Source organism: Asterias rubens, chromosome 6 (genome assembly GCF_902459465.1).
Source record: "Asterias rubens chromosome 6, eAstRub1.3, whole genome shotgun sequence".
In the NCBI taxonomy this organism is placed as follows: Eukaryota; Metazoa; Echinodermata; class Asteroidea; order Forcipulatida; family Asteriidae; genus Asterias; species Asterias rubens.
The window spans coordinates 3,223,323-3,250,946 of NC_047067.1; the positions used below are offsets into that span (position 1 = coordinate 3,223,323).

Consider the following 27,624-nt stretch of genomic DNA (forward strand, 5'->3'; position numbering starts at 1 on the left):
CAATGGTTTAAACACATGTATAGCCAGCAGTCAATCTCATTAAACTTTGAAAACTTTATAATGAAATTACATACGATTGGTCAGAAGCAAAGTTGTTAATTTAATAAACAAGAAGTTTGATGTTTTAATGGAAACAGTAGGCCCTCTCCGAATCAGATCAAAACAAAACTTCCATAATTCATCCCCGATGCAGTTATTCCCAAGAAAAACACAATACCACAAGTCAAGCATACTTCAAGACCTTTTAGAGGTTAAGCTTCATAAAAATAATAAAAATTTATTGAATCATATTCCAAAAATATTAGCAAAATATTAGCCTACACCAATAAGTGCATAACAACATAATAAAAAGAAAATAATTTTTTAAATGAAATGTTTCCATCATAAACAAAAAAAGGGAACAATTTCAGTAAATTTCCTTTAACTAAACATTATAACAACAACAGTTGTTCTGGCAAGTGTCCAGTCTAGAACACTGCCAAATGTGTCAGTAAGCATTTGTTCTACACATCGCCCTACAAATTGTTCCGCCAGAGTTGCGTGTTAAAAGGTCTTTGCGTGTTAAAAGTTAAGACCGGTGTCTTCTTCATTCTTGAGATTCACTCACTCTAGTATCTTGTTTCCTACACTGAACACATCTGTCTTCTAGTTGTACATCACTTTCAATGTCAAATGACAAGACAAGATATGGTTAGTCACTCTGAGTAATTGGACAGCCTTAAAGGGAGATGCATGCATCACTGCTTCACTGAACAGTACTTTGAGAACGAAAGCCTGACCCGAAAACAAAAAGAGAAAATGACAATGGAAAAAAAACAAAAATTGTTTTGAAACCTGCATTCAATTCCATGTTTGCAGTCAATATTGTCACTGATTGGCTCATCTCTCGTTCAAATTTTTCGGTCTCTCAATATTTCAATACAGACTTGAGTGACCTCTAGGTTGGATAGAAACAGATGACACAGTTTGAAATACTTTCAGTTGGAGATGACTTCAGTCAGCTTCCTGAAGAGAATAAACTACATTTTCTCAACGACATACTGTTTAAAATTGTCCGAAGTAATCATTCTAATTTCATATCCTCTCTCTCTCTCTCTTTAGTTTAAAGGGGACAAGAGACATCGTCCTAGTGACAGGCAGATGACACTATCCATGTTGGGATTTGATTAGCATAGTGTTTGTTCTTCATTGATCTCCAAAGAGAGATGCGCATAACTAGTGACTTATTAACCCAGTGTACACGTACACCCTTTAAATGCTTCTATAGGCCCCCTAGACATCTGTATTTCAACCCATTCAGTTTCCAATCCTCTGAGTCACAAGACTATGTTAGCCACTTTGAATAAATTATGCAAATTAGCCAAATTGACTGCGGCATCTCAATCGCTATCGCAAAAATACTGGTATGTAAACATGCCAGTGGGCTCTACCAATGTAAACATCAGTGTTCATTAGTGTTCACATCTAATTACTTCTTTGGTTTTTAATCTTTTAATGCTCGTTAGTTCTCGCCTATGAGATAATATCCCAAAGTTGCTATTTGTTCAAATAATTTGCAATAATTTGATGTTCAGTTCCTCCATCCTTAATTTTGAGAAAAAAAGATCAATCAGTTGACTGTTTTCATATTCAAGAGTTTAATTGCTAAAAATTGTGTGATAATATTATCGACAAATCTCCTGGTCTGTATTTGACGTTGTGATATCATCTTCTATTCTTGCCATTAAGTTTAATAGTGTCTGATCAATAATTCATCCAGCCGCTTGCTCCTAGTTATCTTTATGGTCAATCGTTGTAGATGTACAACAACTGACCCGTAGCGCTCTCCAGCTACACTTCCTGCATCATAATTCTGCCAATGCCAATGCCAACTATGTACATAGTACTTACTGAGGGGGAAAAAGCTGCAGGGAGACAGGGTATTTTTCACACATTACAGAGGATTTTCTCTAAACTGTGGGGCATTCTGGATCCAATTTTTATATGATTTGCCGAAGCACACTGAATTGAAACAAGGTCTCTGGAATGTTTCCTACTTGATGTTTATCTGGGTTTTAAAATTCCTAACTGTGCTTTCTGTTTTCTCTTGATTTTCTGTTAAAAATTGTATCACTAATATTTGTTTGCAATATCAGGCGAAATGTTCACGTATCGGCACCCAATTTTTGCGTATCGGCCCAATATGCTAGCTTGTGCATGGGTGAAACATTACAAATATTTATATTAAATCAAGATGTACTAATCCATGGGTAAATCACTCTACTCTACCATGGCTACATTGTGAAGGGGGTAACCCTGTTTCAGCCCCAGAAGTAGGCGGCGACCTGCCCAACCTGACAGTTGACCGATTATTCCAAGACGTAAACATGTCTTCAATATACACAAATCAATACACAAAACCTGGCTGAATATTTCAATGATACAAATATATTGTTGACTGCAGTGGAAAGTGGAAGGTCTATATTTATTACCCTTGAGTTGCTTTTAATCATCAACAACTCAATACCAAACCCCTTCATAATGAGAGTGACCTTCTCACAGAAACAATCATCATTCATTAAGATGGTGATTTTTGCTTTCTGAAATTGTCTTGCTGAAGAACTGTTGAGTGCAGACTTGGGATATAGAGTTGCAAATGAGTCAGTCAGTGAGGAAGCAGGAGACTAACAAGAGCCAGGGGCCCAATTCCGTAGAGCTGCTTATTAACCACAACAAAATTATGCTTACCAGAATAAAGCTACCAGCCAATCTGCCATGTCACATGTACAAATTGTGACTGGTATCCTGCTCCTTACTGCTTAGCAAAAGAATGATATCAGCAATATTTTCTGATTAAGCATCTCTATGAAATTGGACCCAGATGCTGTTACAGTCAGTTGTCTTGTTTTGCGTCAAGTACATTTTCACAAGATGACAAATCCTTATCTGTTTGAAATGGGAAATCACTTAGGCCATTAGCCACATGCCACCTGCGACTAATATCAAAATTCTACATTGGGCGCTTATTTGGGGTTTTATAGCTGAAAACCAATGTGGCAATCCAATGTGCGAGATCAAAACGAATCAAGATTTCTTTCACTACCAATGTGGTTTAGTCATAACTGAATAGTTGTTTTCAAAAAATATTACCCAGAGTGCATCCACCACTCTGCCAGCTACTTGTGTAGGTCTATACTGTCAAGTAACAAATTGTTTGTAACACTGTGATGATACTATTGTTGTGGATGACTGCGACATTAAACAAACAACCAAACAAAAACAAATCAAGTGGAGTATGCCCCCCTGTATACACTTTACAGTTTAAAACCTTTGCAAGGGAAAACATTCGTACAGAATTAACATTTCAATTAGTGTATCTCCAGGCACTACAGTTCAGTTGTGTATGCTCCTCACACACTTCCACTATGCAAGACCCTCTCCCAACCAAAATTAAACATTCTTCAGCCTAAAATCCAGTGGCCCTCTTTTCCCTGAAGATTTAAAACTCTTTCAGAAAAGATTTGAAAAGACATTCCACAACATTGTTGAGACTACTGGGGAGAGCTACTTAAAGAAGATCAAAGGCCATTAGTATTAGTCTTCCAGGGAAGGCATTGAGGTGGGAGGGCCTTTCACAGTTAGAGTGTGGGGGAGGACTTCCAGGTATGGGCAACGCTTTATTGACAAGGTTGACGCTTGTTGATGAAGAGAAGATCTTTCTAAGATGGAATGGAAAGCTGGGATTGCTCCTGGACTCAATAAATAAAAGTAACTAATTAACCGGTGCCAGCTGATAACGACTACTCTTGTGTTCCAAATCAAACGCTGAGCTAATTTTTAATCGGGATGGGGGATGGAAGGACGCCATGCATCATTCATTATACCAATGTGGTAGTTTACAATGTTTTTACTATATTTGGAGATTAAACCTTGTCATGTCAGATATACACAACTCAACGATGTATCATAAAATAAATCCAGTTACTCTGTATCCACCTGGTTTCTAGAAGTTAATTTAAATTTTTGGCTTCCATAATCTTTTGAATAAAAAATTACCATGGAAATGCAATATCAAGAAGGTATTAATACGCAAGAGGCAATTTTATCTGATTTACAGATACCATTGGGTTCTGAAAAAATCCATACCCTGCCCATTATATAACAAATACATAAACGTCAATTATGCTTACTTTTTACGGTGACGTTTTAGCCGTGCTGCAGATTTGGGAGTGAAAGTTATTATGTGAATCTAGTCATTAAATTATAATACACAAGTCCCGTCTTGACCCTCCAGAGAAATTACTCAAATTCAAACAAACCTCCAAGACGAGTTTGCTCTCCCATGAAAGTTCCACGCACTTCTAGAAATAAAATTAAGCGACTGCAACCTGATAAATAAATATTACACAGGCGGAACTTATGAAACCTATATAGCCCAGAGTCAGTCAGTTATCTAGATTGTGATCCAATCTGGGAGTAGTACTGCAGGGCCAGCATATGGGATTATCAAAAAGCTACAGTATGTTTTAATCTTGTAACGGGCAGGAAGATAAACCCTCGAGTGTGCATGTTTCAAAGTTAAATTTAATACAGTTGTACTGCTATGACCATGATGGGGTTCCGGAGTTGCACATTACATCTTGATTGAATATAGAGAAGAGAACTGGGAACATTTTTGGAAGTAATGCATGCATTTGACCTCGTCGTCTAATCTGAAAAGCACAAGATGGCTCGAGGAGATCGCTCACTAGACTACACAGGGTATGTTCAATACACAGTTGGGATTTATTCACAAATTGCACATCAATACATTCCCAGTGACTGAGTACCCATAGGAGTTAGCGTTAAAGCCCCTGAGCTGAAACTCGCTAAGCAAATTCATCATAAACTGAACACAAATTTGCAGGGAACCAGTCAGGAAGCAGGCCTGATACTTCACGGAGGCAACGGAGGCGATTGCCTCCGTTGCCCCTTGTCATTGCCTTGGTGCCCTTAAAATGCTCCAGTAGAAATTTACAATTTCCTCATAGGGTGCCCTTTGAAAGGCCTTGGTGCCATTGCCCTTTCAAAAACGAAGCATACAGCCCTGAGGAAGAATCAACATGAGATGGTGTTTTGGCTGGTGGTCCGTTTACAATCAACATATCAGCAACACTTTTCTGCGCTTAGCAAATTGTGTGCTGCAAAGCCTTTGAAATTAATTGGTTACAGTTTGATGGGGGTGGGGGGGGTTAGATCTACCATTTTCCAATGCCTGGCATGATATTAGGGGTGGGGGTACAGGACGACCATGGGGGTGGGAGTTGTGTACAGAGCTCTCACAGATGACTTATATCTAATTTGTACTTTAATCCCTTTTTAAACCCTTCTTAACTTTGCTGTGTTGTGAGAGGGGGTCAACTTTCGGAAGTTATCCCTCCTGTGAAATGTTTACTACCTCACTTTAAATCCCTCCCCAAAATACAAAGAAACTGCACTTTTTATCTTAACAATCAAAACAGCATATTCCAAAAGGATTAAAATTCCTGACAATATTTGCTAGCAGGGTCATTGGTTTACTACACTGCCCTGGGAGGGGACTGTTAAGTATTTGCCCCATGAGCATTTTATTCCACTAGAGCATGCAGTGTGTGAGTGATCATTCAATCAGAGAGAGCTGTAGATAACGCTGAATGGACCAATCATAGAGTAGCTTATGAGTCAGATGCTGAGTGAATGAGTTTACCAATCTTTGATGGTATAAATTATGGGGTTTAAAAGTACCTAATGTACACATAGTCAACAGTTAAGACTTATTTTCATAAAATTGTCATGAAATTTCTCAGACAGAACAACTCCTTTTTAGAAACCTTGTCCCTCTCTGAAAATAAATTTCTAAAAAAATCAACATTTGCACATATTGTCTTCGAAAAATTACAAATGTTTCGATCCACCCCCTTCCCAGTAGTTCAAAACTAACAAATGATACCCCCTGAAAATACTGTATAAATTCCTACCAAGATTACTGAAGATATTCACAGATATCTTTTACCACTATCAGAGGAAGGACTCCACCATAAATGAGGATAAATTACTGTGTCAACAGATCAAGGATAAAACGGAACTAGCAGTTCAAACCAGTAATCAGGATGTGTGATGTAAAAAATACACTAACTCATCATAGCATTGTGAATGGTTGCTGAAATCGACTACTTTGAAGAACCAGAGAAACAGAACACCAGAGCCAAAAATCCGGAAAGCCACTGCCAAGATTAACTCAACTTCAAATCCAAAACATTTCCAGTTTAATACTTTTACAAGTAACGAGAGTTTTTTCTTCAAACAGTTATTAAGAAAAAAAACTCTTGTTGATGAAAATATTTACAAACTTGATAGTTGTGTACATAATTAGAGAGCATGTTAGATCATTTCAATCCAGATTTCCTTCAAGATGTATAAATTGCAATAACTAGGCCTACAGCCTGCTCACAAACTTCCTTTTTTAAATTCATTTAGAGTTTGTTGACAGACAAATTGCACAAACGTGTAAGCCTACCACAGTAATTAGAACATACCCATTCAAGCATCTTTAATTATTTGTAGCAGGTCTACACTGTGTCCACATGCAAAGGCTGACAATATAATTAGTGAAGTGTAAATAATCTACAACAAGGTCGTCCATGAATGAACTAATATTTAATGCAAGATTTCAATGGGAAGCCGACCAAGGTTTTTCAGTTCCCGACTTTTGTGGTTGTGCGTTGACAACCAGTCTTCCTTCCTTCCATTTGATATGCACATGTTCGCTATCTTGATGACCATTCTCTTCCTGCATGGTTTTAAGCCCAACCAACAAGGAAGCATATTTCAGAAATTAGAACGTCGCACAAATATACCAATGTGGTTTTGAGAGTCCGATAATATTCACTTGAACAGAAATAATATTTGTTATCAACATACACACAAATTACTTGAGAGTATTGCTTGTCATTGTGTGACACATAACTGAACCAGTTTGAAGCGACAGGGAAATGAATTGGCCATCTCTGTTTCCCTACTTATCATCATCTCAGAAAGAAAAAAAACCAGTCAGACAAGATGTGAATAACTTAAGACTGCAAAAAGGAATGTAAACTATGCTTCTAGTGTCGATTGTGTGTTGTTTATAAATGCAACAAATACAAATCCAGTGAAACTTGTATTGTTTTTTACAGTAAAAGGTTGTGTGTTTGTTTAAAACGGAGCACTTTGAATTGTTTGAAATCAATTGTGTCCGCAGATGCACTGTCCATGTTGTTCACTAACGCAACAAATAAAATTCACAGGATATTATGCGCATAGAATAAATGCAGGAAATTATCTATGCATAGAAAAATGCTTCTGAAAGACACCTGCCAGCCAATTAGTGTGTTCTTCAAGCACCGCAATTTGATAGTGGTCACACTCAGTGTGTATTCAGTCTTGACAGCTACGTGAAGGGCCTACATCTTATGAAATTTTGAGTACTTCTATAAAATATTGCAAATGCCCATACTGTACTTGTCGCATTCATGTTTTCAAACTTTAGCGTAACAAGGAGCATCACACTCATTTCATATGCCAGGATTCTTGTCAATGCCTAGTACTATTATGGTGAGTTACTCGCTCCCAACTTAGGACCAGCTTGGGCTGGTTTTCACAAAGAGTTACGACCAGTCTTGTCTTGAGTCTTCTAGCAATAGTCCTAAAGCTAGGACTATCTTTGTGAAATCAAAAACCCGGGCACTTTACCTCGTATCCATGCCAACTAGGCTACCTGTACCAAACATTGCTTTCTTCAGTGCCTGGATGCCATCCTTGGGGTCACTGCCCACATCCACTGCTGGGGGTGAAAATGTGGGCGATTGACTTTAAGAATATTTGAAGGGGGTATTCTTTACTGCTTTTCACTCTGAAAACACTACTTGTCATCAGACCTCAGAGTAGTGGACAGCATCATGAAAGGAAGTTTGGTTAGCCAGCTATGCAATGGGGGTAGATCATTGATCTTTTGGATCAATCTCAGCATCCTTATGGTTAGCTTGAGCTCACCCCAGGGCTGTGTATCTGAGCTTCTTTTGTACCACACAAAGAACGAATTCCTTTCTCTTTTGTTGAGGGGAGCTCTTTTTTTAGGAAGACCTGTTATTGTCTCTTCTTTTAGAGCTTTGAAGGTAAATCCGCCGCTTCATTGGCAGAACTTCTTCACATCCTAATGGGAATTACTATTCTTAGCCCTTTGAATTTCGTTTCATGAACAAGAGTTGATTTCTTAACAAATGAAGAGCCTGCAATAATTGCTTATTGTTGTACCCTTACATAACCCCCCACCCCCCCCTATCCAGTCCAGCCTCTGCTATTCCCCATTTGATCACTTTCTCAAAATAACTTCATAATTTATCTCTGTGCTTTAAATGCACTGGACAGTATTGGCAAATACTCAAAATATTTGTTAGCACAAAAGCTTACTTGTTAACGCGCAATAACAAGCTGTTGATAGTATAAAACATTGTGAGAAACTGCTCCCTCTGAAGTAACAAAGTTTTTGAAAAAGAGGTAACGTCTCACTCAAATAATAAAAGACTTTCAGCTGAAGCCTTTTTATTAATGCATGCATCTTAAAGCGCTCAAAGTTGGCAAAAAGGGTGTTTTTCTTTTAATAATAATATTCTCTACCAAGTGTAATGACCAGTTGAGCCCAAGTTTTCACAGGTTTATTATTGTATGCATGTTAGGATACACGAAGTGAGAATACTGGTCTTTGACAATAACCAAACGTGTACAGTGCCAATAAGCCTCCCCCAACTCTATTTCTACCGCCAAGCCCTAACTCTCACACACAAACTGCATCCCATTTTAATGATTGCATCCCATTTTAATTTTGCAGGTAAACATTTGTCCGCTCTACCATTTGATCAAATCACAGGGCAAAGTAGACCTGCTTGGGTTTTTACCTCAGACCCACCATCAAAAACTCCGCCTACATGTACTTCATTTTGTTTGTACCTTGACACAAATACCAGCGCACCAACCAATCAAAGAACAGTTCTACCATCCAGCCCTTGACAGCTCTCTCCTGGGTACAGTATGAATGGGACAAAATCTCCAAAGAATGTTTTTCTGGTCCCCATTGACAGAGGGGCTCCTATTGTGTTACTAAATAGGAATAATTGTTGGGGTTGAATTGGCCCATGAGTCACTTCATAGTGCAGGGGTGTATGTGAAGGAATTTGACCAAGGAAAAAAGTTTGGTGGTCGCTATTCACACACACATGAGTGGTTCACTAAAATTATTCCCAAGCTATGTCCGCCTACAAGCATTTGTGACGTCAATCAGCATAAAAGCATTTATGAAAAGACAAATATAACTTTCATTTACTATATTTTGTCATTGTAATATGTATTGTTTACAAAAACATTGAGAAGTAACCAATCTGAAGTATCAATATTGAGGGTTTGTGGTTGTCCCCTTCACTGGGTCTTGTTGGTGGTATTATGCATCATGGGTTTCGTGGAATCTTTAATTGGTAATTTAACAGATAATTTACATATTTGAAGAAGAAAAAAAGCCATATTAAAAATCTCACATTTAAAATGAAAGTTTAGATGTTTTGTATTTAGATTTAGATAAACTACTATTTTTTTGCGAGGCCTAATCCTACATCATGATGTTGTTGTTATGAATTGTAATATTTGTATCAATAAAGACCTTCCCTAGTTTGACAAATCTAAAGACCTGTTGTTAGTGACAGTAGTTGGGACTACATGTAGGCTATATGGTACATGAATACTTGTAAGCCCTACATCACCATGAAGAACATAGATATATCGTACCAGCATCAGGCCAAACACGTCATTCTTGGAAAAAGCAAGAAAATTGTCCCTGTAGGCCTATGCATTAAAAGGCAGTGGACACTATTGGTAATTACTAAAAATAATTATTAGCATAAAACCTCACTTGGTATACGAGTAATGGGGAGAGGTTGATAGTATAAAACATTGCGAGAAACGGCTCCCTCTGAAGTGACGTAGTTTTCGAGAAAGAAGTAATTTTCCACGAATATGATTACGAGACCTCAGATTTAGAATTTGAGACTCAAAATCATCTTTCAGAGTTATCTGGCAACTTCGACGACCAATTGAGCTCAAATTTTCACAGGTTTGTTATTTTATGCATGTTGAGATACACCGAGTGAGAAGACTGGTCTTTGACAATTACCAATAGTGTCCACTGCCTTTATAAGAGATCTTAAAATTTGTGCTAGAACATTTCAAGGGGCATGACAAGGGGCAACTGCCTCCCTTACCTTAATTAAGCATCAAGCCTGCAGGTAAATAAAAAATAGTAATACTTTAATCAGCAAGACAGAAACGGCATTGCCTGATCATCAAGTTGAAGCTAATATTGGCACAGCGGCAGGATAGGCCTAGCCTACATGCTGTATATAGTGCTGATGTTGTAGCCAGAATTGTCTAAAATAAAACACTCTTCATGAAATATAATCTTCACAAGATTTATGTAATTGCCTCCAACTCCAATTTAAAACACGTAAAAGACACATTTGTCTTTCACTCCCACTGTGTTACTAAAATCTCAAATCGAAATCCTGAGGAGTTTTCTGAGAGCAAAAGCAATCCCAGACAAGGTCAGAACTAGGCAGCGTTTTGGGAATCGTAACATTCCATGGGCTTTGAGAATCTAACTGTGTTTTTCTGTATGCCTGGACTATAAAGCAAGCATACATATTAATACTACTGTCAGACAATTTGCCATGACCAATGCATACTATACACACATTTCTCCAGTCTGTCAACACACCAACGCATTAATAATCTGCCAGGGAAGATCTACAAATGCTAATCAGGTCTGACCCCGTTGCTATAGATACTGCGGGTCAAATATTTGCCTATTTATTGCAGGCCCTTATAAGGGCACAAATCTTTCACGTGGGATGTGAATTGCCAGGGCTTCACGGCTGGTTGATCGTGATTGGTCGGCCAGCTACTACGCTCTCCAGTGTGGCAGCGCTCAGTCAATGTAGTCTGGGACCTTGTGTGTAAATTCCCAGGGCAGGTTGTATTAGTTTAAGAATAACAAGTGGACATGTGACTATGGCTTGCCATGGAAAGGTAGAAGAAAAAAAATTACAAACAGGTTTAAAGCCCACGCATGCACATGTCATAAAGTAAATAGTATGGAGAAGCTTGGTAAATGATTGCAACTGTACATGGTTTGGACTTTTGTCAATAACAAATTTAATAGAGGACCGGGATGAACAAGTATGCATACGTTTGTGCAAACCATCACGTTAAACCAGTTTTAATGATAATTTCATAAAACTCAACATTCTTTTCTTTCCAAAACAAAAATCCTCTCCCACACTGAAAAGATATTATTTTCCAATGAAAAAAAAAAAATCTCTCCCACACTGAACATCCCCATGCAGCTTAGCCACTTTTTGCTCTCTTTTTTTTTACGGAAACCATTTATTTGATAATAAATTAATTCAGTTTCCTCCTCCTCCCTTGACCCTAATTAAATTTTGCTTGATTTTTGAACTCACAACAGAACATTTCACCAACAGTGTTGATTTAAAATGAAAATTGGAAGCCCAGTAGGTGACAGGAAAACCGAAAGCGTTACATAAACTAACTGGGGGTAGAGTTTCAGTGACCTCAGCACAGAATGGTGATGGATGAACTGCAACTGCATCACCACCTAGGTGTTTTTTTTTTGCCTGAAGGCTAGGTTTTGGAAAGGGTAAGGGCACCAAGGCAATTTCTCCTTGGTAAAGGGCACCCTATGAGGAAATTGTAAAATTCTTCTAGAGCATTGCAAGGGCACCAAGCCAATGACCAGGGTTCAATTTCATAGCGCAAATTTGCGTGCTTACTGTAGCAGAAAAATTTGCTTAAGCCTTAGCGTATTTCACAGGTTAGCAGAAAAATTGGGTGGCCATATTGTGTGTTTACCGTCGATTTGCATTGTGACGTCATTTATTTGTGTGCGGTAGGCACCGGAAGGTTAGCATGCCTTTTCGTGTGCTTACGGTTAGCAGCGCTATGAAATAGAAATTGCACAGTAAGCACAAAATCGGCCGCTAAGCAGCGCTATGAAATTGGGCCTTTGGGACTTTAAGTCAGGCGGCAGGCCTCTGTGTTACAATCCTTATTTTATAATGGTACTGGTAGAATCAAAGTAGATTCAGGACAAACCTGAAAGTGTGAAGTTGGTTCTTGTAAGAACTGTTCAACTTTTCAAATGAGACGGGCTAGGCAGATGTCAACAATTCTTCAGCTGTCAATTTAAAACCCTTCAATTTGAATTGGAAATCATTAGAAAATGTCAAACTTCCCATATGGTCAGAGTAGTATCCTGCCTGTCAGTGTCAGTAAGGCCCTAGACTGTACAAGGTCACTCATTTTGTGAACAAAGGTTGCATGGTCTACTGTTTATACTGTGAACAAGATTGAAGACTACATGTACATTGCCTACATTGTTGGCTGTACCATGGAGAAATTTGTACCAAGCATCTCCAGATTAATATCCCAGCAGTAATTACATCATTCCAAATGGTATTGAAAATAAACAATGAATGTTTTAGTGTTGTACATATGGGATGCATCACATCAATATAAAAACATCTTAGGGTGGCCCTACAGCTTTGACTAGTGTTGAGGGATTCAGATAAAATTTCCACTTGACTAAGCTCTTCCACTGGGATAACTTGTTCTTGCGTGCTTCCAAGAAAAAAAAATCACTTTCTGTTTCATGCAAGGCACAAAGTATTCTGTACAAGTTCGCGTCCCTGCGTGTGGAAAAATACAATAAATTTTGTGTTCTTCACAATAACTTGTTTTTAAGTTTCTAGTTGTAGGGCCTAGTTGTGCTCCATTGAGCACGTTCAAAACTGTACAATCCAAAATCTGATTTAGGATCTATCTAGAATTGCACATGAAAAAAAGTATACCGATCCACTGCATTAGTTCAATGCCAGATACTTTCTATGGGGACCTAGTCTTATTTCACTTTTGTTTGGCTCTTGTTTTTTTTCTTGTTTTTTTCTGCCTGGAACGTGTCTGTGTTCTCGCACAATATGTCAAACCGACTAAACCCAAATTATGCACAAAAAATTGTGAAGGTTATAAATGTTGTATGGTTTTATCATGGAGGTCCTCCATGGTTTTATCAAGTCAAAGCCAAGCTGACAGGAAGGATGTAACCCACACGACCTTGATGCTTCTGTGCAAGGATGTAACTGCAAGGCTTGTCATTTTCATCTATCACTAAATACCATTTCAGCTTTTCACACTCTGGTCAGATCCTGCATTATCTATTGTAGCAGTTATGACCCAGTGACAATTCCATAAAAAACGGATGTTCAACACACTGGAACCATGCAAGGTCAACACGACTTGTCATGGTCACTTTATGAACATACCAACCTTCAGTTTATTTTATGAATTCCATAATTGCCATTCTATAGAGATTTTCAAGAGTATAAACTAGCTAGACAAAATAATCTCACACAAAAAAATTGTTTACAACAAGAGAAAAAAAAACTAAACTAAGTAAGAGCAAACATGCAAGCTCTCTAGGTTCGACCATGGATGCTGTATCAACACTCATCATCAGGTTAATAAGCAAACTGGGTATGAATGGCCAGTGGTTGGTCGCTATAGCAATTCATGACTTCAATGATGATTTATACAACAGGATCCAAGGGTCACTTTTGGTATAAAGAAGAAAAAGAAAAAAAAGAGAAAAAAGACTGTTCTACTACTTCCTAAATAATAACAAACACTCTTAGAAAGCATTAAATGTGTGTAGGTTTCAACTGTAGTAGTGCAAGTAGTTGGCAGTCTCGAAACCCTAAAACAGTATGTTAAAAAAATGTTGTATGGTGCTTTCTGTAAAATTCAATAAATCCGATTCAAGAGTCAATCTGTGCAAAATGTCTGTGTTGGTCATAACAAGACATTCCTGCTTCTGCCTAGATTAGACACATTCAGAGCTTAAAGACTCTATAATCCGGCATCAATTTAGACTCTAATCCTTAATTAATTTCATTGATTGAAATATCTGAGTGTTCTTAAATCCACGTCATAACGGAAACCTAGGCGAGAAGTTTGTCAAGCTTGGAAACCAATTAAAGCTGAAAATGGTAGGGTACATTGCGATCATCAATACACCCAACAGGCATACAATGTTGCTATGCTCTGAGAAATCCCAATGCAGTAGGGCCTATGCCTTTTGTTTGCTCAGGAAGATTTCACAGTGTATCATGGGGGAAAAGATCGCAAGTTTCTGGTCATCGAGCCGTGTCCAACGCGGGTTGACCCAGTTGTTAACGTTTGCGATTTTCTTGGTTTGCATGCAGATAAAGCAGTAAGGTCAAGCTACATTTAGCGCATTAAGATAACTGTCTGAGGCTGCTACATGTTTTGTAACACATTAATGTCAGCCATAATATCATGTTTTATTTAGTTGGCTGCTTTTGAGTACAATTGCCCTCTCCTGTGTAATTGGCGACGCACTTGTTGCGAAGCCCAAATTGACAACAACATCCTCAGATGGTATCGAAATAGAGGAGACAAATATGAGGACCTCGGTGACATCAAAACAAACCATGTGTGTTCAGTATGGCAGAGGGGAGGGGGGGCGCCATTTCATATTTCGTACAGGTTGGAACATAACAGTCCACTAGCCAAAACAAACAAGATTGTGAAGGACTATCACTAGTATTAATAAAATGTCTACTAGCAAGTGACGCTCATTAGCATATCAATTGTTATGGTTTGTTTATTTCCTCAAAAAGGACTTTGATCTGCAGAATATAACTACACCCTACCACATGTGTACATGGTGGCTCAGTTTTTTTTCTTTCTTTAGTTAGACCCAAGACGAAATCAAGCCGGAACAGCAACTGACCATAAGAGCAAAATGCACTGACCATGCGCAGTGACTGTTCGGGGTCTTACAAATCTTAAAGTGACAAATGAACTTATTCCATATCAATATTTGGCATTGTCATGAATGTTTATGAGATGGCAATCAAGATAATTTACAGTATCCAGTTCATTTTTGCAAAAAAAAGACCAAAGCGCAACAAATATTAGAATTATGTAAGAAAATATATTGAAATGTAGTCATGTTTTAATTTACTAAAAAAAAAGAAGGATAGTATTCTTTTTGAAGATGAAAATAAAAACACACAATGTCGGCTTCAAAATGTCAAGTTGTTTCCTCTTGCCGCAAGGATTTTAATGAAAACAACCCAATGCCCAATGGGACCCAATGTACTTTAAGTTGGCAACTCATGTAGCCTATGGTCAAAGAGGGTACTATTTCCAACTTATCCTACAAATGTATTTATTATTCAAGACAGAAACTGATGCAAACAAATTATTTGAAAATACTGTTTTAAACTAAGTTTCGTATTCAAGATAATAAATCGTCACAATGTAATTGTAAGCATTCGATATCATGATTGTACGTGATTTACAAATGAGTACTATTTATTTATTTTAACTTTTAATAATGTTCAACTTCATCATGAATGTCATGATCATGTTTCATAAAAAAAATCAACATTTTTAATTGTATAATAATAATTGTTTAGCTTGACCAAGCAAGGGTAATAATAATTTACAGAGACCAAAATAGATTGGAATGGAGAGTGCACATTGTGACAGTACAATGTTTGTGTACATAATCTCATGTACAATACACAACATTGTAATGTAGGCCACCAATGCACATGATGCATGTTCAATGCAATGCAAGCAACATTTCCGGTATTGATACGATCACATGACACTGGTACTGTCATTACACCGTGTACTGTATGTACAATATTGTTTTAATCGCCATTATTCTTCCAGTTGTTACTGCTAGATTATGAATGCACTAAAAGGTGTTAATCTCACATATTACTCATCTATCCTCACCAGTGTTTTTTTTTTAATCTGTCTCTTTTCTTTTTGAAGGGGGAGGGGGTGAGCTTACCTGATGCCAATGTTCCTCTAGCGATGGCAATGCTGAATAGCATCCCGTCTCGTGCAATACCTTCAACTCCTGGAAAATGTCTCCGCTCGGGAAAACGTCCATGATTTTCCTGGTCTGGAAATCAAGGTCCAACAGAGAAAGTGACAAGTGGAGACATTCACGAGAAGTCGCAGTTTGTGTGGTACAAGCAGCACGGCTAGATGATCGGCTTGGGTTGTTTTTTGGAGGTCCACAAAAATCACCGAAACCTGTCCTGCCCCCTTTTCGAAATCGTCAACCAGCTAAGCGTCCATACAAAACAGCACACACACGCCGCTACCAAAACACACGAGAACCGAGCGAGAGAGATGCAAGGGAGATATTTGGCTGTCACCCTCTCAGTGATAAATTATGCATATTCATGTATGATAATGAGACCGCTGTAGGGATATCCAATCAGCATGCACTGAAGGTCACCGCAAGTGCCGCCAAGCGTGACCACCAATCATCACACTTGATACATAAACACAGGGACTCAGTATGTGACATGGGCAGTGATTGGTTGTGTGCTCCAGGGAGAAATTCCTTTTACGGTATAATGATATGTAAGTTATTTATGGATCAGTATAAAAGCTAAGTGGTGACTGGGCCGTAGTGGCGTTCATTCAATGACAAGCCGCCGCAGTGAGAACATGGTGTAATGTTTCCTCCTAAAACAGGATCCCTGTTATGTTTCTTTTAAAAACAGTTCTGCAGCCAGAAAATTGCAAATTTGGCTCAAAAAGGGTTAGATAGATAGATAGATAGATAGATAGATAATTTATTTCTTTTTGCATTCGTGGCCAACGGCCAAAATTACAGTAAAAATTACAATACTTACAAAAAAGTTCGAGATTTCGAGACAGCGGGGGGAGAACATTAGAGTAAAATTAACTAACGTGTGAGATAGATCAATTTACCTTTGTTTCATTAAAAAAAGATTGTTGGAATAAATGGGGGGGGGGGTCCAAAATGAGAGCAAGACATCCTGCTTGTTCGCACACTATCTATTAACCATAGAGGAAGTTTATAGAAAAAGACTTTCCGCTTCCTCCATGATATCTACTAACCATGGTATTTGGTTGTATCTGTTACAATAGCCTATATTCTGTTATGCGGACTCCAACGGTAATGTAAAGCTACAAAATCTGTTTCCCCGTTTTTACCCCCTATTTGTTTATTTACTTGTTTGTGTTTTATGTGTTTAATTACTTATTTATTATTTATTATATAAACTCTATATTTTTTTCCTTCCCTATCTTCTAGTTTCTTGTTCTTTCCGATGTTGGTCTCTTTAGCTTGTATTAAACAAAATATTGTGTTTTTTGCATTATAATTATAATTTGTTAAGCTTTAGGCCCCTATACACAAAAGTAAAGGATAAAGGAGTCCGGGAAGTGATTATGTTTCTCTTTTCTAGTTTCATTACCAAATAAGGCCTACGTTTTTCAGTTCGAAAATAACTTTTGAAACTAACTTTGCCGAGTAACTATCTTTCTCATAAAACCATTTATAGCAAAACATTGTTAAAACATTGCAATAAAAGTCGCATTTCAGTTAATGTGTGTTCCCAGAAATAAAAACCGAACATTAACAAAATACAAGACAACATGTCTGGAAAAATAGTATGTGACTTTGAGCTAACGGTGGGTAATTTGAACATAAACTTTTACATCCTTAACATTAGTCTCTAAAATTCAGATGCTCCACAAATTATTTATCACCAGCAGCAAAAACACACGTGTGTTCTTTGTTTACCTGTAAAACCCTACACCGTGCACAACACCCTGTGACTCATAAATAAATAACACAACACTTACCCTCTGACGGTGTCTGTCACCATATTTTGTCACCATGTTCCCTCCATCTCCACCCCCATCAAACCTTATCTCTCGAGACACTTTTGACGATAAAATGGCCCACTTGTTTCCAGTATTCTACGCAAAAGCTTGCGTTTTAGGTGTGGTACAGAAAACAAACTTAGCAAGGCTGTCGTCATCACTCCCCTCATGCATATTCATAAACTTTCACTGCACAATGTATAAAGTAGTACGGGCGTGTGGTAGCTTGCCCAAATTTTAACAAGTTATAAAGGATTGTTACTCTCTTAAGTATTTGTAAAAAGGTTAATACCCAAGATCAAGAAAAATACCTTGGGTAAAGCTTGGAAACATCACGTTTTATTATTAACTTTTTGTAGGTATATAAACAAGTTTATCGTCAGTGGGTTTTGGGTTATTTTGTTAATCTATTTATTTATTTTCTTTCAAGAATTTAGTTTTGTATGCATTATTTCATAGCATGCATAATCCCGATCTAACTTTAGAAGACTTTTGATAGTGGCCAAAAGATTCCATTGGAACTCTTCCTCGAAGTGTTATATTATAATAATAATAATAATAGCAATAATAATAAACATCAATGTATTTTTAGCCTATAAATTATACAATTTTTTATTCAGCGCACGATTTTTACTCTCAACAATAAGATACCATGAACGGAAAGTGATCATAATTATTATAAGATTGAATTCATGGAAAGTTTGGAATCGTTTAGGTTCTACAGATTCCAGAACACATTAATTAAAACTTTAAAAAGTAAGTTCGTCCTTGTAGGCATAATCATTCTTGACAGCGCCCTCTATTCATGAGAGAGGGCGCTATTTTATTCGAACAGCTTGTCGCGGCCACAGACATTGTACCGATAATAGTGGCAGGAGATTCTGTTCCCCGGAGAACCTGTCCCCCAATAATTGTCATTACTGTGTAAAATATTTTCTCTGATATCGCCCTCTGTTGAATCCTCTTTCTCCAGCCCATGTTAAATTCCCAAGGGGGGGGGGGGGGGGGGACCAAGTCTCCGGCGAACAGAATTCCCTGGGACACCTACATACAACCCAACCGCACGAAAAAAATAATACAATTCTGCCAGTGACATCCAAAAGAAAATTTTGCGGAAATATTATAATACTGTTTATATTTCTTCTTGAAGTATACTGTATAAGTTTTTGGATAATCATTATTTTAATAAAGGTGAATTTTCCCATTTTGAGAACATTATTCCCTGAAACAAGTGAGTCTTTTTACATAAATAATGGCTTATACATTTATTATTGACCGTTTGTTTTCACAACACCCAAAAATAATTATAATACATGACCTCGAAATTTAAAGGCATGCGTGGACACTATTGGTAATTACTCAACATAATTATTATCATAAAACCTTACTTGATTACAAGTAATGGGGAGAGGTTGATATTATACAACATTGTGAGAAACAGCTCCCTTTGAAGTGACGTAGTTTTCGAGAGAGAAGTAATTTTCCACGAATTTGATTTTGAGACCTCAGATTAAAAATGTTGCGGTCTCGAAATCAAGCATCTGAAAGCACACAACTTCGTGTGACAGGGGTGTTTTTGTCTTTCATTATTATCTCGCAACTTCGAAGACCGATTGAGCTCAAATTTTCAAAGCTTTGTCATGCATATTTTGAGATACGCCAACTGTGAGGAGTACTCTTTGATAATTACCAATAGTGTCTAGTGTCTTTAAGTGTTGAGAAATCGTTTATAAGTGTTATTTTTTAGCAAATCCCCTTAGTTTTTCATATCAAAAACGTATTTTCTTCACAATAGAAGGTTTAGTTTGAGCAGTGAAAAGCCCGTGCTTTATCAATCAGCTGATCCTAAAAATAATTATGCTCCTATACGGAGCGAAATCCTCGTCAGGTCATGATCCTGAGGAAACACTTAATGCATGCGGTTTTGAAAGTTTGAAAACATCTGTGGAGTACCCTCTCTACGCCAAAAAGAGAAATCAAATTTCGAATTTTAAACATAGCAAGACCGTGTCCAAGTCCAACTTCAGTCATTTCCCTATGACTAGTTCAACCGCAGTGCGAGAAGGAGACATAGTGCATGCAAAAGTTTGAATCATCAGTCATATTGAAATTCTCCCGCCAGAGTTCGAAGTTGGCATTTTGCTCATAATGTCATTCAGTAGGGTGTCATGGGCTAAGGTTAAAAGAAAGTTGTCCATTGCCCATTGGCTCATCCTTTGTGCGATGCGCGTTCACAGCTGGGCGTTTCCATGTTTCGACATCAATGCATATGACCCATCCCGAAGAACCCTGCCAATCTCATAGATGGAGAATTGTTTATATATTGTAAATCCGCATTGGGATTTGACGTCCTGTATGCCTACAAGCAACACTTGCATTATGGTGTAAAAATACGCACACAAAAACATACGCCAACAAGCAAAAGTTTCAGGTCCAAGCAAGGACGCCCCCAATTGGTCAACGTTAGTGACGTCATAACGTCTTCAACATGGCGGCTGCCTTTGCCCAATTTCCTGCAGCTTTGTTCATATCTTCGGTCGCTTGTTCTGCTTCACGTAACTTTTCTCCTCTCAGATGGGCTGCCTATAAGATTATTAAAATATCACATTAACAAATAAAATAGTATGTGCATGTATGGTTAACATAAGTGATGCATTTAATCATAATCGCATTCAATGAAAATACTCCCGGTTTGCATGAGCATCCAATGTAACAACAAAATATAATATCAAAATACAGTGTTATCATCAACCGAATAGATGTTTACATTAAATTCGAAAATTCTATAACATAGAGAAGCTCGTGAAAAAGTTAAAGCGAGGGTTGGATAAGGGCTCGTGCATGGTTATATTTCTTAGGGTTCCACGTCTTCCAATCTGCAACGGTTTTGCTGACTACAGTAGGCTATTTTCCCGAGGCGCAGCCGAGAGAAAATGGAACGGTCCGGGGGATCACCGAGGGGGAGTAGTGGTTTAACCAGGAGTTAAAGCAGTAAATATTTGTTTTATTACACCCCCAACATACTATTATCATTTTCGTACGTTCGTACGCGCGTTTCAGATACACAGATGCACGACCGATTGGGTTCGAGGTGGGTAAAAAGACGTCTGGGTACTGCACGCCGTGTGATAGTCGTCGGACTATCAAAACGATGTACTATCACGCGGCAAACGATGTACTATGACACGGCCGCCGTCTAGTAAAACTAAGACATATCACGTGACGCACTCTAAACCAATGAATATTTAAAAGGGATGTTATAATCATTAATGTTTACCTGCCGAGGATCCACAATCCCATCTACTCTGTTTGGCTGAATGACTCTTTTGTTGGTCGTAGACAGTAACGGTTTCCGCTCACCCTCCCTATCCTTAAGTTTTTCTGATGAGTTACAATAATTATTGACATAAGTTGTGATTTCAAACAATATCACGTGGCAATGCCAAGCGACTTACGTACATAATTAATCATAAAATATAACTTTTGGGGTTGAACAAAGAATTGACTAGAGTGGGATTCGAACCAACGACCTCCGGATTAACGGATGTTCGGGTGTGCCAGTCAGAAGCCATACAACCGTTAACTGCCGTCCGTGTAGCCAGGGATCACACGCAAATTACGATACAACCTGGGAAGCAGCAGCCAGGGGATCACCTTAAGGGGATGCGACATTTTGTTTTAGATATCAATATAAACCACAGCGCCGGCACGTTAATTCGGAGGTCGTTGGTTCGAATCCCACTCTAGTCAATTCTTTGTTCAACCCCCAAAATCATTTCAACTTTATGAGGAAACTAAAGACACAATACCTCTGAGATAATTACTGCGTGCTTGTTCGGATTTGATTGGTCCACGCTGCTGTTCTAACACAGAATAAACGAAACAAAACAGAAACATTATTATAAGGTCGTCATCAATATATTATCAGCCAAATCTCCTGACATGTGTTTGGTTATGTTATACAAGTTCATTTTATTTAGCAACTTGTAAGAAAACATCTGAGGTCTCGAAATCGAATTCGTGGAAAATTACTTCTTCCTCAAAAACTATGGCACTTCAGAGGGAGCCGTTACTCACAATGTTTTATACCATCAATCTCTCCCCATTACTCGTCACCAAGAAAGGTTTTATGCTAATAATTATTTTGAGTAACTACCAATAGTGTACACTGCCTTTAATTTGTTTCTCTGTATTTTACGTCTGTACCCACCCCCCCCCCTGGAACCCTCGAGGTTTTGTTTTGTAACATTGTTAAGGGAGACATGGGACGGTTTTCTCGAAATAACAAAGGGGCCGTGATTTCAATGGGGGCGGTAGAGATTCAAGGGCCTTTTGTTTTAATGTACCAAGCTTAGTTGCAGCCAGTTATATGTTTTTGGTTTTTTTTTTTTTTTTTTTTTAATGGTGTAGGCCTATCAGATACTTTGCATTATATGCGGACGGCTTAAACATAACGCTTAGTGCAACTGGTTTAGTTTAGCCTTTGTATTAGCTTTTCCTCGTCTCTCGGTCATTTCTTTTTTTTTAACATGTGACGTCACAATAGTCTATGACATTACCATGGTTGGCCTGCTGTTCGATGTCACCTTCCTCGTCGCTCGTCGAATTGCAGCAACGGTTACCCATGACTCGTTGTTATGGAATCCCGTATGATGAGCCGGGAACCAGTTCAGTATCTGCCCATTAATATTCTACATAAAAACTGCCGTAGTGACGTAGACTGTTAACAAAAAGGAGTAACTTATTTAAAACGTCAGATTAATGAAGCCCCACTTATTATTATTATTATTATTATTATTATTATTATTTAAAAAAAAAAATCAACTATATCGTTTTACTGGTTTGTTTAGGTTTTTCTTTCTTTCTTTCTGTTGTTTACATAAAATAATGACCAATATGTCGCCAATGGCTGAAAGTAACAGCGAATGTGGGCTACTTGTTGATGGATTTTGTGCATGTTCACAGTGGGGTTATTTTAATTAAGGTAATGATTTGTCGGGTCATGAGCATTTGTCATCTGTTCGACTTGAAGTGGCAAAATAAATCTTCCCATTGAGGACCGTTACTGTGCTGCAAGTGTGTATACAAATAATGTATTTTTTCCGTCGTGGAACTCGTGTCATTGGTTAATTTAAAAATAAATAACATGAATCGCAACGTAAAGAAATTGGACACTAGTGGTAAATGTCAAAGATCAGTCGTCTCACTTGGTGTATCTCAACATAATACAAATGCATAAAATAACAAACTAATGAAAATTTGAGCTCAATTGGTCGTCGAAAAAACACCAACTGTAACACGAAGTTGTGTGCTTTCAGATGCTTGATTTCGAGACCTCAAATTCTAACTCTGAGGTCTCGAAACCAAATTCCTGGGAAATTACTTCTTTCTCGAAAACTACGTTACTTCAGAGGGAGCCGTTTCTCACAATGTTTTATATTATCAACAGCTCTCTATTATACTTGTTACCAAGTAAGTTTTTATGCTAATTTATTTTTGAGTAATTACCAACAGTGACAAACCACCTCCATGCCGCGTTAAACCTAATCGCTATACTTGGACCCGAAAATACCACGGGACGACGTGTTCATGCTTTTACTAAACATCTCACCTCGATTACTTTAACAGTCTCTACATCAACCTCCCCCAATCACACATTGCTCCCCTTCCACAAAATACAGAACTCAGCAGCTCGTCTAATTTCTTGCATGCAAAGAAATCAGATCACATCACTCCTGTTCTGCGCTCCTTACACTGGCTCCCTGTGTCTCAAAGAATCCAATTTAAAGTTCATACTCTGGCATACAAAGTTCAGGAAGTGAGACATGGTCTAGCCCCTATCAAAAAGCAACCTACGCCTCGTCATCATCCGCCCCATAATGAATAGTTTGTTACCCTCTATCTGTCCCCCAAATACCAAGCATAATTAGTTTGTTATAACATGGAGAAAAAAATAGCTGATAGTTTCAATTCTGTGATCGTTGCTTTTGTCTACTGAAAGTACAATGTCAAATCATAAAACAAGGAATCTATGGTCAAAGTTTGCACAAGTTCCATTGTCGATTGACTTCCGGCTCAATAGCACGTATACATCAGACAACGTGGTTGACCTGTAGACTGCAATAGGTGTCTATGTGGGAACTTGTCGAGAGTATAGTATAGGCCTAATGTATAGCTCCCTCTTGTGGCGGCTTGTAGACAGAATACTCTATAGACTGGGCCCTGTCTTTATTTTCACGAGCCTCGAAGAATGGCGTCAGACGTTCAGGCTAAAGACTCTATGGCCCTTTTCGAAACGACGGCTTCGGCTTTGAATTCGGCTCAGGCTATGCTTGGACCCGCCGGTTGATTTGACAATATTGCGCGTGGTTTGCGTATACAAGCTCAGGGCTTCAGACAAGAGAACGGAGCCTCAAGCCGAAGCCGTGATATGGAAAAGGGCCAACGAGTGTAATGTCGATGTCAGAATTTTAATCAAACACTTATAGTGAGTTGCGGATGTTCACTGCTGAATTTATGGTGAAACAATTGTCATACACACTCTTACTTTTAAACACAAAAATACAAACCAAAAGTTAGATTTTTAACTTTCGTTGCAGGGCGAAAAATCTGTTTGTTATAATGAATAACTGAAACAGAATAGATAAGGGAACATGACTGAAGTCAATTTCAATATTGGATGAATGAAAGTGTGGCCTTTACTGAGTTTGTTGCAAGTCTCTGTATGGAAAATCCATTGAATTGAACAATACTATGCGAATTAATGTAACAGCCGTTCATCAATATGGACTTAGTTCTAGGCTTGGTCAACCATAGAACATGTGGGTCCTTTCCACAGCTGTGTTTAAAGGCAGTGGACACTATTGGTAATTGTCAAAGACTATAGCCTTCACAGTTGGTGTATCTCAACATATGCATAAAATAACAAACCTGTGAAAATTTGAGCTCAATCGGTCATCGAACTTGCGAGATAATAATGAAAGAAAAAACACCCTTGTCACACGAAGTTGTGTGCGTTTAGATGGTTGATTTCGAGACCTCAAGTTCTAAATCTTAGGTCTCGAAATCAAATTCGTGGAAAATTACTTCTTCCTCGAAAACTATGGCACTTCAGAGGGAGCCGTTTCTCACAATGTATATTATACCATCAACCTCTCCCCATTACTCGTCACCAAGAAAGGTTTTATGCTAATAATTATTTTAAGTAATAATTTACCAATAGTGTCCACTGCCTTTAATAATAGTCCTATACTTATCGTAGTATTTACTTTTGTGTTCAATAGAATGTTGCAAACAAGTTAAACATACTTACAGCTTACAGCGAGTGAATTATGTCAACACTGACAGTCAGCTTGTCATGATGCAGGAGACACATACGAAAACTGCATGGCATCTTCGCTTCGTCCTCTCCGTAAACAAAATACTTATACTCGAAAAGAGGGCTGGACGCCAGAAGTTGCGTAAGTTTCGAGCCGAATGGTTGTATACAGAATTGATATGAACAGTGTCGTCGAATCCTTCCGGTTTGATTTAAAACCAACTGATAGTTTGGACGAGCACTGTGATACTGCTACGTACAGATGTCATTGCTCAATACGGTATCTATAAAACTATTACGATCCGTGTCCACGTGACTAGGGTCAAAGTTCCTCTGGATGTTTGCCCAACTTGTTTCGATCGCAAAGTTTGTATTTCAGATTTATAGACTTGGTTTCAAGTCGGAGAGCACAGTTATGTCTGCATCAGTTGAGTCAAACATTGGCATTAGTTGAGCAAAACATTGCCATCAGTTTAATCAACAAAAAATGGCGCTATAATTTCAAACACCGTTTTGAACAAGCGCTTGTATAGTACTCGTGCAAACACATTCAACAAACTTGAACGTGACTGGTAGTTTTCAGTAAGGAAATAGGCTATTGGGTGCCGGTGTCATATGGAAATCTATCCACCACGTGAAGTTACATTCACCGAAGGGGGATGATGCATAATAAAGATCCAGAAGAAGTTTGAACACAGTTCGCTATATGAAGCAGGATCTCCGGGGGGGGGGGGGGGGGGGCAGAATCTCCTGCAACACCGGAACCAGGAACAGACGAGGACCGAACTTTGGTGGAACCGTGAACGTGACGTTGGTTTCCGGGAAAGGGTGATTTCGTGGGAAATGCAGCTAACTGTGGTTGTAGTACAAAGTTCGAACTGATAAATCATGACCAGTACAGCAATTACTTATTATAATAGTTCCTAAGTTACATGACTGGTAATTAAGTTTTGCATTCAAACAAAATTGAACTCCGCCCTGTGGGCAACAAATGTTGTCATTGGCGTGACGCATTATACGCGCATGTGCGTAGTGCACAACGCTATGCCGTTTATTTTGGCTTCTCCCCTACACCGGTGTGTATGAGCTCTGTGTAGACGATGTGACCTTTGTTTACATTCAAACCGTCCTCTGCTGAAAAAACACTGTATACGTCATGTTTCGCCGGGCAAAAAGACACGTAGTCATGTAAGATTGCATACACTTTCTAGCTGTCTGCCAAAACACTAAGGTTTTGCCTGGCGGTATGCGCGCATATCATGTTATGGTTTTCGTGTAACGTCAGAGGTCACATCGTCTATACTGCAGAGCTACAACTAGCTACCGCGGGCAATCTTACTGGTTTAGTAGGGAAGACATCTGCTCCAGAATTTCAAATATCGTGGGTTCGAATCCTACCAGAGTAATTATGTCTGTGATATTTTTTGTTCACGGAACTTGGGGAAGTACTGAGTTTACAGTGCTAACATGTATGAGGGTAAAACGAAAATTTGTATTCTTTATCCCCGACGCATGCGTGAATCTAATTTGCATATTATTTCATGGTAAGGGCTAGAAGAATTCCCCATAAAATTATTATGCTAATTACATGCACGCGTGCGAACACCTATAATTGAGTTGCAAGATTTGGGCATTTATTAGAAAGTGCGTAGCATTCAACCCCAGTTAAGGCCCGGTCACACAGGCCCCGATAACGAGAACGAAAACGATAACGATAAAAATGCACGCCCTCGATTGGTTGAATGAGCGTGGGCGTATTCTGCGTGGAGCAATTCAACCAATCGCGAGCGTGCATTTTTATCGTTCTCGTTTTCGTTCTCGTTATCGGGGCCTGTGTGACCGGGCCTTTAAACTCTTTCAGATCATGCCGCATCAACACCAACATTTATTTGAGAACCATTATTTATTTCCATTATATATCTAGATCCTCTAAACATTCATTTCAAACAATAACATCCACTGTGGCAGGAGATCCTGTAACCCCCCACCCCCCCCCCCCCCCCGCTCACCCAATACAGTGGTCGGTGTATGTACAAACTACATGTGATAGCGCCCTCTTGGGAAACATCCTTCTCTAGCCCATGATAATTGCCCATGCTAATCCAGTGTCACACAAACGATTGCTTGAAGCCCCTAGGAAATGCATTGAACAAGGATGTTTTCATGTTATGTTACAAAGGAATTTTTTTGTTATTGTATTCCACTTTCAAAATAAGTACTGAATAGACAAATTTAAAAGAGAGACAAACCTACAAGCAATTGGTTTCCGGGAAAGGGTGATTTCGTGGGAAATGCAGCTAACTGTGGTTGTAGTACAAAGTTCGAACTGATAAATCATGACCAGTACAGCAATTACTTATTATAATAGTTCCTAAGTTACATGACTGGTAATTAAGTTTTGCATTCAAACAAAATTGAACTCCGCCCTGTGGGCAACAAATGTTGTCATTGGCGTGACGCAT

At 38.5% G+C, this 27,624-nt stretch overlaps 2 protein-coding genes across 3 annotated transcripts in view; both read right to left on the reverse strand.

Moving 5' to 3' along the window:
• The window catches only part of LOC117291252 (Krueppel-like factor 6), a 41,184-nt gene extending 24,842 nt beyond the window's left edge, over window positions 1–16,342 (reverse strand). The window contains exon 1 of the mRNA XM_033772875.1: window positions 15,986–16,342. Coding sequence (XP_033628766.1) covers window positions 15,986–16,087 — 102 coding nt within the window. The 5' untranslated portion in view covers window positions 16,088–16,342. The remainder of the gene's footprint in view (window positions 1–15,985) is intronic.
• Window positions 16,343–19,557: 3,215 nt separating this feature from the next.
• Window positions 19,558–25,698, reverse strand: LOC117291590. 2 transcript variants are annotated; one of them, XM_033773405.1, is made up of 6 exons: window positions 25,157–25,698; window positions 23,456–23,606; window positions 22,404–22,564; window positions 21,654–21,707; window positions 21,122–21,225; window positions 19,558–20,427 (listed from the first exon to the last, which is right to left on the reverse strand). In XM_033773405.1, the coding sequence occupies exons 3-6, from the start codon at window positions 22,468–22,470 to the stop codon at window positions 20,317–20,319; spliced, it is 336 nt and encodes a 111-aa protein (XP_033629296.1). In that variant the 5' UTR covers window positions 22,471–22,564; window positions 23,456–23,606; window positions 25,157–25,698; the 3' UTR covers window positions 19,558–20,316. The 2 variants fall into 2 exon arrangements, with proteins under 2 accessions (XP_033629296.1, XP_033629297.1); XM_033773406.1 differs by lacking the exon at window positions 23,456–23,606.
• Between the last annotated feature and the right edge of the window lie 1,926 nt (window positions 25,699–27,624).